The sequence below is a fragment of the Stegostoma tigrinum genome, chromosome 1, assembly GCF_030684315.1.
Source record: "Stegostoma tigrinum isolate sSteTig4 chromosome 1, sSteTig4.hap1, whole genome shotgun sequence".
NCBI classification, from domain to species: Eukaryota; Metazoa; Chordata; class Chondrichthyes; order Orectolobiformes; family Stegostomatidae; genus Stegostoma; species Stegostoma tigrinum.
In genome coordinates, this window is record NC_081354.1 from 38,288,771 (window position 1) to 38,304,412 (window position 15,642).

Genomic DNA, 15,642 nt, shown 5'->3' on the forward strand with positions numbered 1-15,642 from the left:
AGAAAAATACGGAAATGATCAAGTTTGAGGGTAAACTCACAAGTAATGTCAAGATGGAAAGCAAGAGCTTATTAAATATATAAAAAGGAACAAAAAAGCCACGGTAAATGTTGAGAGTAAGGCTGGAGAAATAATAATGGGGAACCGGGAAATGGTATAGGAGTTGAATAAATACTTTGCATCAATCTTCATATTAGAAGACACTAAAAGCAATCCAAAATTGTTCAATGCACAAGGAGTAAAGGGAGGAAAGGAAATAAATATTAGAGAAAAAATCCTTGGGAATCTAATGGGGCTGAAGACAATATTTCCCTGGACCTGAAGAGCTGCATCTGAGGAGTCGAAAAGGAAATAGTCACAGAGATAGTGGATTTCTTTTATTCATTTGTGGGATGTGGATGTCACTGACTGGCCAGTTAGCATTTATTGCCCATTCTTAGTTACCCTTAAGAAGGCAGCTTAGCACCACCTTCTCAACTGATGCAATCCACCTGGTGTAGGTTGACCCACAATACCATTATGGATGGAATTCCAGGATTTTGGTCGAGCAGCGATATATTTCCACATTAGGAATAAGTTTGGCTTGGAAGGGAACTTGAAGATGGTGGTGCTCCCATGCACCTGTTGCCCTTGTCCTTCTAGATTGAAGCAGTCATGGGTTTGAGAGGTGTCTGAGAATCTTTGGTGAATTTCTGCAGTGCTTCTTATTGATAGTACACACTGCTGTTAGTGAGCATGGTGGAGGGAGTGGATGAAGTGCAAATCAAGCAGGCTACTTTCTCCTGGATAGTATTAAGCTTCTTAAGTGTTGTTGGCGCTGCACTCATTCAGCACGTGGGTAGTCATCAAACACCTGACTTGTGTCTTATAGACGATGGACAGGCTTTGCAGAGTCAGAAGGTGAGTTATTCACCAGTGTATTTCTAGCCTCTGATATGTTATTGCAGTCACCGTGTTTACGTAGTGAGCCCAGTTGGGTTTCTGATAACCCCCAGGATGTTGAGAGTGGGGTTTTCAGTGATAGTAACACCTTTAATATCGAGGGGAGGTGGTTGGATTGTCTCTTAATAGTGATGGTCATAGCAGTATGAATATTACTTGCCACTTGTGCACTGGCAGCAATCTTTCAAGAACTCTTAAATTCCCAAAGGATTGCAAGACTGCCAATGTAACACCTTTGTTTAGAATCATAGAATCCCTACAGCGTGGAAACAGGCCAATCGGTCCAACAAGTCCATAACAACTCTCTGAAGAGCATCCCAATCAGACCCATTCCCCTGCCCTTTCCCTGTAACTCTGCATTTCCCATGGCTAAAATCCACCAAACTCTCACACCCCTGGACACTACGGGCAATTTAGCATGGCCAATCCACCTAACCTGTACATCTTTGGACTGTGAGAGGAAACGGCAGCACCCAGCAGTAACCCACACAGACACAGGGAGAATGTGCAAACTCCACACAGACAGACACCCAAGGGTGGAAGTGAACTCATATCCCTGGTGCTGTAAAGTAGCAGTGCTAACCACTCTTGAGCCATCAATTTAAAAAAAGGTAGCTATAGGCCAGTTAGCTGAACGTCTGTTATTGGGAAAATGTTAAAGTTTATTGTAAAAAGATGTAATAGCAAAGCATTAAGAAATACAAAATAGGACCAAGCAGAGTCAATGTGGCTTCATGAAGGGGAAACCATACCTGACAAATTTACAGGAATTCTTTGAGGCAAAAGGTGGGATAGACAAAGGGGAAACAATGGATCTAACATATTTCGATTTTCAGAAGGCAGTTGATAAGCTTTCACATGTTAGGCTACTTAATAAAATACAACCCCATGGTGCTAGAGGTACTATACTGACATGGATGAAGAACTGACTGACTAACCTATAAACTTCTACGTACCTACATGAATGCCACTTTAGGACATGATGCTGCGGTCAGTTCACTTATCCTCACTTTCAATCTTTGCCCTCATCGACACTAGCAGTTAGAGAGCGGTGCCTACTGCTCAAGGACACTGGTTCTTCTTAAGCTAAATCCTGCATCCCCGTACATGTCTCACTTGCAATCACACTCTCCTGTCCCTGACCACGGACCAAATTTGATGTAATTTACTTGAAGACTATGACTGATTCCTGAAGCTCTGTACAGATAACTTCCCCTCCCTGGTGCATCACAGTATCAGGAGCTTGGACTCCAGGTCACAGATTCTGAGCCAAGGTTCCTTGAGCTGTCAAATTGGTACACTCTACAGCTGCATCACACCACCTGCCCAGCCATCTCTATTCTATTTAATTAATTAATTTGAACTTTAGAAACAACTTTTAAAAAGTTCCTAACTGCACTGTTTGGCTGCAATGATTTAAACCACTTGGCCAATCAGAAGATTCACAGAAGAAACACTGACCAATCAGCTACTCAATTTCTTGTGACTTCACACATTAACTTGTTCCTACCTGTCAGAGACAAAGGTTATACTGGCTGCCAAATTTGCATCTCCCACTGCCAACACCCTTTTCACACATATCTGCTCCTCTTTAATGAAGAGTGCAGAGAGTCATCTCTCTCATTCTTTTGGGTGCTGGTGATTGTTTTCAAGTCTTCACCTTTCCAATTTATTTCTGATCAAATACATGTTCTTCCCTGACTTTCTTAGTTTCCTTGTGCAGGTTTCTCGCCATTTTAGATATTAATTCGACTGTTGTTTTTATCTTGAGCTTTTCATTTTCACAAGGATGATTATTGTTCAGCCTACCATCATTTTCCCAGTGGTTAAACTAATCAGCTGATGCCTTTCCATCCTTTCCTTTTCTTTTCTCTTCCTTTATAGAGCTTGCTTATGTATCAGCTCTGAAGAACAGTATAAACTCAAAATATTCATTGTTGGCATGACACCATATTTTGATGAGTCAACTTGGTCAGTGGCAGAACTTGGCTTCTGAGTCAGAAAGCTGTATTCAAGCTCCACATCAGGACTTTGGATCATAAATCCAGCCAACGCTTCAGCGCCATATAGGAGGGGTCTTGCCCTGTGAGCATGCCACCATTAGGGTAGGCGATGACCTAGTGGTATTATCATCAGACTATTAATCCACAAAACCAGCTGATGTTCAGGGGTCCCGGGTTTGAATTCCACTACCTGCCATGTGGGATGGGAATTCAAAAAAAAAGAAAAATCCAGAACTATGAATCTACTGGTCACCATGAAATCATTGCCGATTATCAGAAAAATCCATCTGATTCACCAAGATACTTCAGGGGAGGAAATCTGCCACCCTCACCTGATCTGCCCTACATGTGACTCCAGACCCACAGCAATGTGGTTGACTTTCAACTGCACTCTGACATGGTCTAGCAAGCCACTCAGATGTCACAATCGCTACAAAGACTCAAAGAAATTAAACAGGACAAATCACCTGGCATCAACCTAGGCACTAGAAAGGGCAATGGCAGAAACAGCCCTTTCGACCATGCAAAGCCGTCCTCACTAACATCTGGGGTTTAGTGCCAAAACTGGGAGAGCTATTCACAGACTAGTCAAGCAACAGCCTGACACAGTCCTACTCACAGAATTATACCTAACAGACAATGTAACCAGACACCAATATCACTATCCCTGGATATGACTTTTCTCACCAGCGGGAAAGGCCCAGCTGAGGTGAAGGCACGGTGGTATACAGTTAGGAGGGAGTCACTCTAGCAGTCCTCAACATTGACCCCGGATCCCATGAAATCTCATGGCTTCAAGCTAAACATGGGCAAGGAAATCTCCTGCTGATTACCACATACCATCCTCCCTCAGCTAAAGAATCAGTGCTCCTCAATGTTGAACAACACTCAGAGGAATCACTGAGGATGGAAAGGGCACAAAATGTATTCTGTTTGGGAGATTACCAAGAATGGCTCAGCAGCAGTACTACTGATCGAGCTGGTCGGGTTCAAAACGACATAGCTGCTAGACTGGGTCTGCGGCAATTAGTGAGGGAGCCAGAAAGATGGAAAAACAGTCTTGATCTTATCTTCACTAATTTGCCAGTTGCAGTTACATCTGTCCATGACAGCATTGGTAAGAGTGGCCATCGCACAGTCTTTGTGGAGACAAAGTCCCACCTTCACATTGAGAACAACCTCCATCATGTTGTATGACATTATCACAATGCTAATTGGGCAGACTTCGAACAGATCTAGGAACTCAACACTGGGCATCCGTGAGGCACTGTGGGCCATCAATAACAGCAGAATTATACTCTAGCAAAATCTGTAACTTCATGGCCCAGCATATCCCCCACTCAACCATTACCATCAAGCCAGTGGATCAACCCTGGTTCAGGTGGCATGCCAGGAGCAGCACCAGGCATACCTGAAGAAGATGAGGTATTAATCTGGTTAAGCCACCAAACAGCAGAAGCAGCAAGTCATTGACCTAGCTGAGCAATCCCACAACCAACAGATCAAATCTAAGCTCTGCAGTTCTGCCACAGCAAGTCATGAATGGCGGTGGACAATTAAACAACTCACTGGAGGAGGAGACTTCACAAACATCCACATCCTCAATTATGTGAGAGCCCAGCACATACATGCAAAAGATAAGGCTGAAGCATTAGCAGCAATCTTCAGCAAGAACTGCCGAGCGAATGATTCATCTCAGCCTCCTCCAGTGGTCGCCAGCATTACAGTTACCAGTCTTCATCCAGTTCGATTTATTCCACATGATATCAAGAAATGGTAGGGAGGGACTGGATACTGCAAAGACTACAGGGCTTGACAACATTCCAGCAATAGTACTGAAGACTTGTGATCCAGAACTCGCCACTCCCCTAGCCGAGCTGTTCCAGTACAGTTACAATGATATCTATCCGACAATGTGGAAAATTGCCCGAGTATGTCCTGTGCACAAACAGTTGGACAAATCCAATCCAGCCAATTACCGCCCCTCAGTCTCCTCTCGATTGTCAGTGAAGTGATGGAAGGTGTCATCAACAGTGCTATCAAGCAGCTCCTGCTCAGAAATAAGCTGCTCAGTGACACCCAGTTTGGATTCCACCAGGGCCACTCAGCTTTTGATTTCATCACAGCCTTGGTTCAAACATGGACAAAAGAGCGGAATTTCAGAGGTGAGGTGAGTGTGACAGCCCTTGATACCAAGGCTACATTTGACAGAATGTGGCATCAAGGAGCCCTGGCAAAACCGGAATCAATGAGTATCGGGGGCAAATGTTCCGGTGGCTGGAGTCATACTTAACACATAGGAACATGGTCATGGTTGCAGGAGGTCAATCATCACAGCTCCAGGACATCTCTGCAGGAATTCCTCAGGGTAGTGTCCTTGGCCTAACCACCTTCAGCTGCTTCATCAAAGACCTTCCCTCCATCATAAGATCAGAAGTGTGGATGTTCGCCAATGATTGCATAATGCATAATTCAGCACCATTCATGACCCCTCATATACTGAAGGAATCCATATTCACATGCAACAAGATCTGGACAATGTCCAGGCTTGGACTGACAAGTGACATTCGCACCATACAAATGCCAGGCTATGACCATCACCAATATGAGACAATCTAACCACTGCTCCTTGACATTCAATGGTGTTACCATCATTGAATCCCCCACTATCAACATTCTGGGGCTTACCATTTACCAGAAACTCAACTGGACTCACCATATTAACAGAGTGGCTACAACAGCAGGCCAGATGCTGGGAACACTGCAGCGAGTAACTCATCTCCTGACTCCTCAAAGCCTGTCCGCTGCCTACAAGGCACAAGTCAGAAGTGCGATGGAATACTCCCCACTTGCCTTGATGAGTGCAGCCCCAACAACACTCAAGAAGCTTGACACCATCCAGGACAAAGCAGCCTGCTTGATTGGCAACACATCTACAAGCATTCACTCCCTCCACCACCAATGCTCAGAAGGAGCAGTGTATACTATCTACGAGATGCACTGCAGAAATTCACCAAAGATCCTCAGACAGCATCTTCCAAAGCCACAGCCACTTCCATCTAGAAGGACAAGGACAGCAGATATATGGGAACACCACCACCTCAAAGTTCTTGGTAATAAAATCCCATATCTCAACAAAGCTCCAATACATATGGACTATGATTTATCAAGAAAGAGATATTTGAACTTGGTATCTGAAGTACAATAAAATAGGTGAGATTTTAACCCAAAATATTTTGAAGAGTAAGTACTTGGAACTTGTTTTTTGCTTTGGTACACCATTAGCGGAACAAGACCAATTGGTACAGTTCATTCCACACAACACACATCCTCTTGAACAGGTGGCAAGTTAAAACCTGCATTTGAATAAATCTCAGCTCTCAAAATTTGCCTTAGTTCAAACATTAATCAATAACAAATTTACAAACAAGTAAATGCATTTTGAAAATTGTATGTTAACCTGTCAGACATCATACACAGTACACTAAAATGTCAAATACATATAAAAATTAATTGGTCTGAAAATCATAACATCTTGTTAACGTTACGAGATTGTATAATTATCTTTAAAAGAACACCTAACTGTATTTATAAAAAGCTGCAGTAAAAACAGGTAAAAACCACGTTAATGGCTAAAATATTTTCATACCCAACATTCTCTAAAAGGTTCACTCTTACCTCAGCTGGTGTTCCCTCAAATTGGACAAGGCCTCCATTCCATGAAGATAAGAATAAACAATTTCCAAATCCTGCAAAATCAGTTAAAAATGAATCAACCAACAATTATCTTGTCAAATTTCAGTTTCAGCTAATGACATAAAGGATCGTGTCAAACTTTTCATTTCAAGTCTTGCAATTAAAGGCTCCCTTCAAAAAATATATGGTAATGGTTAAATTGAAATTTGGTTATGTTTGGCCGTCTGCAAACCTAAATTTCAACCACATCACTCAATATCCCAATATTTCATAGAATTCCTGCAATGCATTCGGCCCATCAAGTCTGCACCGACCCTCCAAAGAGCATCACACCCAGAACAAATCCCCACTCTCATCCCTATCTTATAACCCTCCATTTACCATGTCTAATCTACCTTGCTTGCAAATCCCTGGCCAGAATGAAGCAATTTTGCCTGAGTTATCCACCTAGTGTGCACATTTTCAGACTATGGGAGGAACCAGAGAACCCAGCACAGACCCAGGTAAACATGGGAACAGCATGCAAACTCCAAACAGTCATATAAGACTGGAATCAAACCCAGATCCTTGACGCTTTGATGCAGCAGTGTTAAGCCCAGTGTCACTATGCTAGCTTTGGCATAGGCAAATTTCCATTGACAACTTTGATTTTCTTCTGAATCCATTTATATGATTTGCTGTAATGTGGCTTTCTTATTTAATTTCTTTTAAATTAGTTTATTTTATTCTAAGTAAAAAGATTTGGCTGAATTAAGATAAGTCACGGGCATGATAAGACACACAGGTGAAGCAGAAAGCTAAAGTTATAAATATTTTAAAGCAAGCAACTTGACTGGTAAGATAGATGAAGTTATTCCCAATGCTCCCAATGCTGGTCAATGCTCTAAGATATTGTTGCAATTATTGAGGATTGACAGGACTAGAAGCTAAACACTCCAGGGTATGGAAGTATCAGGCATGATAAGGCCCAAGATCTAACTGATAAAGGAGACCATTACTGCAATTATCAGGGAGGATACCTTCAAAGGCCTTTCAAATAAATCTGTCTGGTAGAGTTTAGAAATAACAAAAAGGGGTCGATCACTTCACGGGGGTTATACTACTGGCCTCCAACAGTAAGAGGGAAATAGACAAGCACAAATGGATGCAAATCAGAGAGGTGTGACAGGAATAGGATTATAGTAGTAGTGGATTTCAATTTTGATAACACTCGATGGGATTGCTTTAGTGTGAAAGGATTATACGGGTGGAATTTTTAAATCTCAGGACAGCTTCTTGTGCTAGTACACAGACAGGTCTGCTGGAGGTGAAACAGTGCTAGGCATAATGTTAGATAATGAAGCAGTCAAGTGTCAGTGGGCCAGCACTTTTGGAATACTAACCATACTTCTAAAAGTTTCAAGGTCATGGAAAAAGATAAGATACTGTAGAAGTATTTAAATTGAAGGAGGCAAATTTCAATATTATTAGACAGGATCTGGCAAACATGGAGTGAAAGCAGCCACTTCCAGTTAAGTCTACACTTGGAAAGTGGGAGTCTTTTTTAAAAAAGTTGTATAGTAAGAGTTCAAGACCAATATGTTTCTTTGATGGTTAAAGGGCCCAGGCATCTCATCCAGGGATTCCAGGTTGTCAAGGGATATCGAGAGCTTAATAAGCAAAAATAAGGCAGCATACATCAGGTGGTTACCCAGGTGAGGCCCTTCAAAAGAAAAGCTGAAAAAGAAAATTAGGAGGGCAAGGAGGGACCAGAAAATATCATTGGCAGATGGGAAAAGCCCAGATTTTTCTTAGTATATTAACAGTAAGAGGATGATCAGAGAAAAGGTGGGGCCTATTAGACAGCAAAGGAGCAATCTGTGCATGGAAGCAGAGGATGTGGGTGAAGTCTTAAACAAATATTTCTCATCTGTATTCATAAAGGAGAAAGACATAGTCATTGGAGATTTTGGTTGGGATGATGAGGTGCCAAATGACTGGATAACTGATGTGGTTCCTTTGTTCAAAGGACGCAGCAGGAATACACAAGGTATTTACAGACTAGTTGGTCTAACATCAGTGATAGAGAAAGTATTGGAGAAAATTCTGAGGGAGAGGATTAAACAACATTTGTAAAGGCAGGGACTGATCAAGGACAGTCAGCATGGATTTGCTGGAGGGAGATCCTGTCTAACTAACTTAATTGCGTTTTTTGGAAAGATCACTAAACATATTGATGACCGTAATGCAGTTAATATGGTTTACATGGACTTCTGTAAGGCCTTTGACAAGAACCCACATGGAAGGCTGGTTTAAAAGCTAAGAGTTCACAGGGTCCAAGGCAAGTTGGGCAGCTGGATTGAAAAGTGGCTTGCAGATAGGAGGCAAAGTGTGATGGTGAAGGACTGTTTTTGTGATTGAAAGCCTGCAACCAGTGGTATGCCACAGGGATCAGCACTGGGGTCCTTACCATTTGTTAGGTACATTAATAACTTGGATGTGAATGTAGAAGACATAACTAGTAAGTTTACAGATGACATGAAAATTGGTGGAGTTGATAATGAGGAGAATGGTCTCAGGCTAAAGTCTGATATTGATCAGCTGGTAAAGTGGGCAGAGCAATGGCAAATAGAATTTAATCCTGATAAATGTTAAGTGACGCATTTTGGGAGATCTAAAAAGAAAATTACATGTGCAATGAATCATAGGTCCATCGGGAGAACTGAGGAACAGAGAGGCTTTGGTGTATAAGTACATAGACCCCTGAAGAGGTGTCAGCACAGGTAGACAGGGTGGTAAAGGCAGCATACTAGACATTGGCCTTCATTAGCCATAGCATGGAATATAGGAGCAAGGAAGTCTTGTTACAACTTTATAAAATGTTGGTCGGCCACAGATGGAATACTGTGTGGAGCTCTGGTTGGCACATTATTGGAAGGATGTGTTTGCACGTGACAGGGTGCAGAAGAAATTTACCACCAAGTTGCCTCGGATTGAAAGCTCAAGTTATGAGGAGAGACTTGATAGCCTGGGTTTATTTTCCCTGCAGAGGGTGCTTCCAAATTGAGATGTACAAAATTAAGAGTGGCACTGATAGGGTAGATTGTGACAATCTTTTCCACGTCTAAGGCCAGGTGGCATAGGTTTACAATAAGGAGTAAGTGGTTTAAGATGGGATCAGAATAAACATTTTTTCATACAGAAGGTGGCAGTAATATGGACCACATTTCCTGAGGGTGGTGGAGGCATGTATTCTTGCAACATTTTAGTAGTATCTGGAGGAACACTTAAATGCCAGGCCATAGTAAGCTAAGGACTAAGTGCAGGTAAATGGGATTAATATAGTTTGGTGCTGTTGGTCAACATAGGCATGGTGGGCCAAAGGGCCTGTTTCTATGCAGTTTGATTTGATGAATCTGAATATTTTCCACAGATTAAGGAAAATTCCAAGATGGTGACTCACCATCCATTATTAGGAATAAAGTTAATGGGTGCATTAAATGTTTTTAAAACATAATTGTGCAAAGGAGTTTTTAATGGTGCAACGGTAATGTATCTACCTCTGGGCCAGAATGTCCAGTTTCAAGTCCTACCTGCGTCAGAATGTGTTGTGACAGGTTGATTTTTTTCTTCAAACAGGCTTGTTTCTGCTGAAATTTAGAAGAGTCAAAGACAATTTGAATTAAATACTCAAGATCCTGAGGGGTCTTAACAAGGTAGATGTGAAGATGATGTTTCCTCAATGGGAAAAAAAATCCAGAGCTGGGGGTAATGCTTAAACTTAAGGGATCTATATTTGAAACAGATGAGACATGTCTCTGGCACCACTGAGGGTCATGAGCCTTTGGAACTCTCTTGCTGAGGCAGAAGCAGAGGCCTTGCCATTTTTAAGGTAGAGGTGGATAGGTTATTGTTAAGCAAATGGATGAAAAGTTGTTGGGGTAGGTAGGAATTTGGTTTTGAGGTTACAATCAAATCATCCATGCCTTTATTTAATGGTGAGGCAGGCACAGGGGTGAAAATGACAAACTCCTTTTCCGTGTTCATAGATTCATTTGAGAAAGGAGAAGTGAAAGGCACGAATTTTTGCAGTGCATTTCACTGCCTCAGGAGATCCTAAATTTAACAGCATACCCTCTCAGGTTGCATCGAATTACCAGCTGCAACTTCTGGATTTCCATATTTTTCTGCGCACATACAAACTCTGAAGATACTGAGAGTTTCAGTAGAATTAGGAAGGCCAAAAAAATCTAGACCACTAAAACAGCAGATTATTTCTACTTGAAGGTATTTTCAGAGTTGACGCTGTATGTCCTCAAATTATACAGCAGTAATTACTGTTTCATAAGCTGCTGCATTGTTTTGAAACTTTGGAAAAAGTATCAAAACAATGACACTTTAAAAAGATGAAGAGAGATGCAAAGCAGGGTCCACATGACAGATGAAAAACAGAGAAATAAACCTACACAGCTGCCTTACCCAGCAGTAAACCTGCACAGCCGATTGCCTCTGCTGTTTAGTTTCAATTATCTCTGGACATCAGAGTTCATTCCAAGAAAAATAGTGAAATTGACAGCTGACCTTGGACAAACCTGTGTCAGGGAGTTCACAGTGGGGGAGCAACTAAGTGACTATTTTTAAAGTATAGCCTTACTGGTTTTTTGTTTGTAAATTTATAGAGGGTTAAGTCTGGGTGGGATTCTCTGAGGGTCAGTGTGGACTTGTTGGGCCAAAGGGCCTGTATCCACATTGTAGGGATTCTATGAAATCTACAATAGTGAGTAGAGTGGGTTTTTGTTTACTTAATAATGTTTGATTAAGATCTGCCTCTTGATTAAATTTTGAAAGTATAAAATGTAGATACTAAGTTGCCCTGGAGCAGTGTTTTTACAGCAGTAAGACTGGGCTATTTTCTGGGCCTGTAGATTGTTAAAGTATAAAGACAGCCTTGCATAGTGATGTATTCATCCTGTCGGATATGGGAGATTAGGGAGAATTTCCATGTTACTGATAGTTATGTCTGCAGGAAGTGCGTTTGGTTACAAATCCTATCAGATCACATGGATCAATTGGAGCAGCAGTTAGATGCACTAAAAACTCTACAGGAGCTAGCAGGTGTATGGATGGCAGTTGCAGGAAGGTAGAAAACCCACAGATACAGTCAGATAGATGGGTGACCTCCAGGAAAGGTAGGAAAGATAAGTGGGTAGTGCAGGAGTCTCATGTGGTTATTCCCATCTCAAAAAAGCATGGTGTTTCGGAAAATGTCGGGTGTGAGGGACCCTCAGGGAAATGTAGCACTGGTCTCAGTACCAGGGTTCTGGTACTGAGACCGGCTCTAATGTAACATGGGGTATGCCAAGTGATTGATTATGATAGGGTACTCTCTAGTCAGAGGCACAGACAGAAGTTTCTGCAGCTGACAATGAGGCATCAGAATGGTGTGTTACCTGGTGCCAGGATCAAGAATATCTCAGAGGGAGTGCAGAATAATCTCAAAGGGGAGAGGACTAGCAGGAGGTTGTTGTACACATTGGCACTAACATCATCAGTGTAAGTGGGGGAGCACTTTGGGGCCAGTGACTATAATTCGAACGGTTTTAAAACAGTGATGGAAGAGGATAGACCAGATCTAAATGTTAAAGTTCCAAATTGGAGGAGGGCCAATTATGACAGCATTATGCAAGAGCTTTCAAAACTTGATCGGGGCAGATATTCATGGGTAAAGGGATGCCTGCAAAGTAGGAACCCATCAAAATGAGAGGAGAGTCCAGACACAGTATGTTTTTCTTACAACGAAGGACATGTCAAGTATAGACAACAGGAATCGAGTGAATCCCTCGAAACACATGAAGGCAGCAGAATATGCTTAAGAGGGAAATCAGGAGGGCAAAAAGAGGACATGAGGTGGCTTTGGCTTATAGGATTTAGGAGAATCCCAATGGTTTCTACAAACACATGAAGGACAAAAGAGTAACTACAGCAAGAACAGGGCCCCTTATAGATTAGCAAGACTGCCTGTGTGTGGAGAAGGATAAAGAAGATAGAGCACTTGTGGAAATAAATAATGACAGCTTGAAAAATGTCCACATTACAGAGGGGCTGGTGCTGCACGTCTTATAAAGCAAAAAGATGGATATGCTCCCAGGACCTGATTAAATGTACCCTAGAATTCCGCGGGAAGTGAAGAAAGCAATTGCTGGGTCCTTTACTGAGGTGTTGGCTGTCGATGATACAAATGTGAGGCGCTAAAGGCCAGACGTTGACTAGCGTGGGGCCACTATTTAAGAAAGGTGGAAAGGAAAAGCCAGGCAACTAGACATCAGGTGAGCCTGACATCAGTGGTGGGCACATTGTTGGAGGAAATCCTGAGGAACAGGACTGATCAGGGATAGTCAACATGGCTTTGTGCATGTGAAATCATGTCTCACTAACCTGACTGAGTTTTTTGAAGTAGTAACGAAGAGGATTGATAAAGGCAGAGAGATGCACGTAATCTATACGGACTTCAGTAAGACATTCAACAAGGTTCTTCATGGGAGACTGGTTAGCAGGGTTTGATCACATGGAACACAGGGAGAACTAACCATTTGGAAACAGAACTAACTCAAAGGTAGAAGACAGAGGCTGGTGGTGGAAGGTTGCTTTCAGACAGGATGCCCGTGGCTACAGGTGTGCCATAAAGATCAGGTCTTGGTCCACTGCTTGTTGTCATTTTACATAAATGATTTAGATGTGAACATAGGTATCGTTAGTAAGTTTGCAGATGACACCAAAATTGAAGGCATAGCAAACATCAAAGAAGATTACCTCAGAGCACAACGGGACCATGAACAGATGGGCCAAGGAGTGGCAGATGGACTTTAATTTAGATAAACGTGAGCTGCTGCATTTTGGCAAGGCAAATCAGGGTAGGACTTATACACTTAATGAGAAGGTCCTGGGAAGTGTTGCTGAACAAGGAGACCTTGGAGGGCAGGTTCATAGTTCCTTGAAAGTGGAGTCACAAGTAGACAGGATTGTGAAGGCAGCATTTGGTATGCTTCCCTTTATTGGTCAGTGCATTGAGTATAGGAGTTACAGGTCATGTTGCATCTGTACAAGACATTGGTTAGGCCACTACTGGAATAGTGTGTGCAGTTCCAGTCTCCCTGCTATAGGAAAGATGTTGTGAAACTTGAAAGGGTTCAGAAAAGATTTACAAGAATATTGCCAAGGTTGAGGGCGTGAACTATAGGGAGGGGCTGAATAGGCTGGGGTTATTTTCCTTGGAGCATCAGAGGCTCAGGGATGACTTCATAGAAGTTTACAAAATCATGAGGGGCATAGATGGGGTAAATAGACAAGGTCTCTTCCTGTGGGCAGGAGAATCCAAGACTAGAGGGTAGAGGTTTAGGGTGAAAGGTTAAAGATTTGAATAGGGGCCTAAGGGGCAACTTTTTCACAGAAGGTACTGCATGTATGGAATGAGCGGCCACAGGAAGTGGTGAAGGTGGGTACAATTACAACATTTAAATGGCATCTTTACAAAGGTTCATATAGGAAGTGCTTAGTGGGATATGGGCCAAATGCTGGCAAATGGAACTAGATTAGTTTGGGATATCTGGTCAGCATGGATAAGTTGGACCAAAGAGGCAGTTTCCATGCTGTACAGCTCCATGACTGACTATGAAAAACAGTCAGCTTAACACTGACATTCAATATAGGAGCAAATTCTCCATAGATGTTGAGATTAACAGGTTACATCAAGAAACAAGTCTTGACTCAATGCTATTCATCTAACAGTCAAATATTTAATAAACCTGCCTTGAAGTTTAAAACACGAGCAAGGGTCTGATAACCTACCAAGGACAAGGAGATCATACCATGATGCTACCTAATGGATCATAGTTCAATGATGGAGTTTTTGCCAAGCAGTTGCGCTGTGTTTATTTGGATATTAAACAGGTCAAAAATAGTGTCCCTGTCTCTGAGCCAGATCTGTGTTCAACTGCACATGCTCCAGAGGTGTGAACAAAGTGGCTGAAAATATCTAACACATTAAAATTCAAAGTCCACATTCAAATAAAGATACTAAGGTCAAACATTTTCCTTGTCTTCATAGATCTGCAATTTCAGACGATTAGTTCAAAATTAATCAAAATGTAGTCGTTGTTTTCAGTTTTCGTTCACCAACATTCCTAAATTTTTCTCACTTGTGCTCTTCAGGTAAAATAAACCCAGAGCTGATCATTTGAATTTCAACGGCAAACAAATTTTGATACTGTAAGAAACCATGCTTGTTGTGTCTCTGCATTCCAGTTATTGCAGCAAGCAGAGTCTTCTACCTCCTCCTAGTGACGAATTATGAAAAATAAACAATTGGCAACCTTATCTGCTGACCTACAGGCAAAAGCTTTAATCATCATGCTACCAGTCAGTTGTGATCTTACAACAATAGAGGAGTTATAATCATGTTTGAGCTACTATATATGAGATGCACACTCAGACATTCCTGCACAGTGATTTCACCTTAAATTATAACCACACTTTTAAATTTACAGCAATAACCAAGTTGGCTCAAAGAAGAAAGTTTTAAAAAGACAACTAAAATTACATATTTTAAAAATCTTAAAAGATCAATACAATTGTCAAACTACCAAAATACTTAACAAACACATTCTTCCCAGCAATTGTGAAAGAGATAGATCTAGGAAGCTAAAGAACTCCCTGAACTCCCTTCACTTGCTCAACATTGTTTTGAACCCAATGCCACCGAATAGATCCATGTTTAATTGTGGGGCTTCCTCAAGTTTTGCAGGAACTGTTTGGCTGCACCAAGACATGTCAGCATAATATTCTTATTATAATATCAGGACAAGGATGAAGCAATTATATTTATAACTTAAGGAGTTACCAAGAAGGAGATGGTTCAAATTAGAGGCTAGCAAGAAAAAGGAAATAAAATATCATAGATCATAGAATCCCTACAGTGTGGAAACAGGCCCTTCTACCCAACAAGTCCACACCAACCCAGATCCAT

General features: G+C 41.7%; 1 protein-coding gene across 7 annotated transcripts in view; it reads right to left on the reverse strand.

The window, feature by feature from the left end:
• rapgef2b (Rap guanine nucleotide exchange factor 2b) overlaps nt 1-15,642 on the reverse strand; it is a 387,135-nt gene that overhangs the window by 285,054 nt on the left and 86,439 nt on the right. For all 7 annotated transcript variants that reach the window (XM_048527135.2, XM_048527035.2, XM_048527046.1 and 4 more), the window contains exon 2: nt 6,624-6,694. In XM_048527135.2, the coding sequence (XP_048383092.1) occupies nt 6,624-6,694 (71 nt within the window). The remainder of the gene's footprint in view (nt 1-6,623; nt 6,695-15,642) is intronic.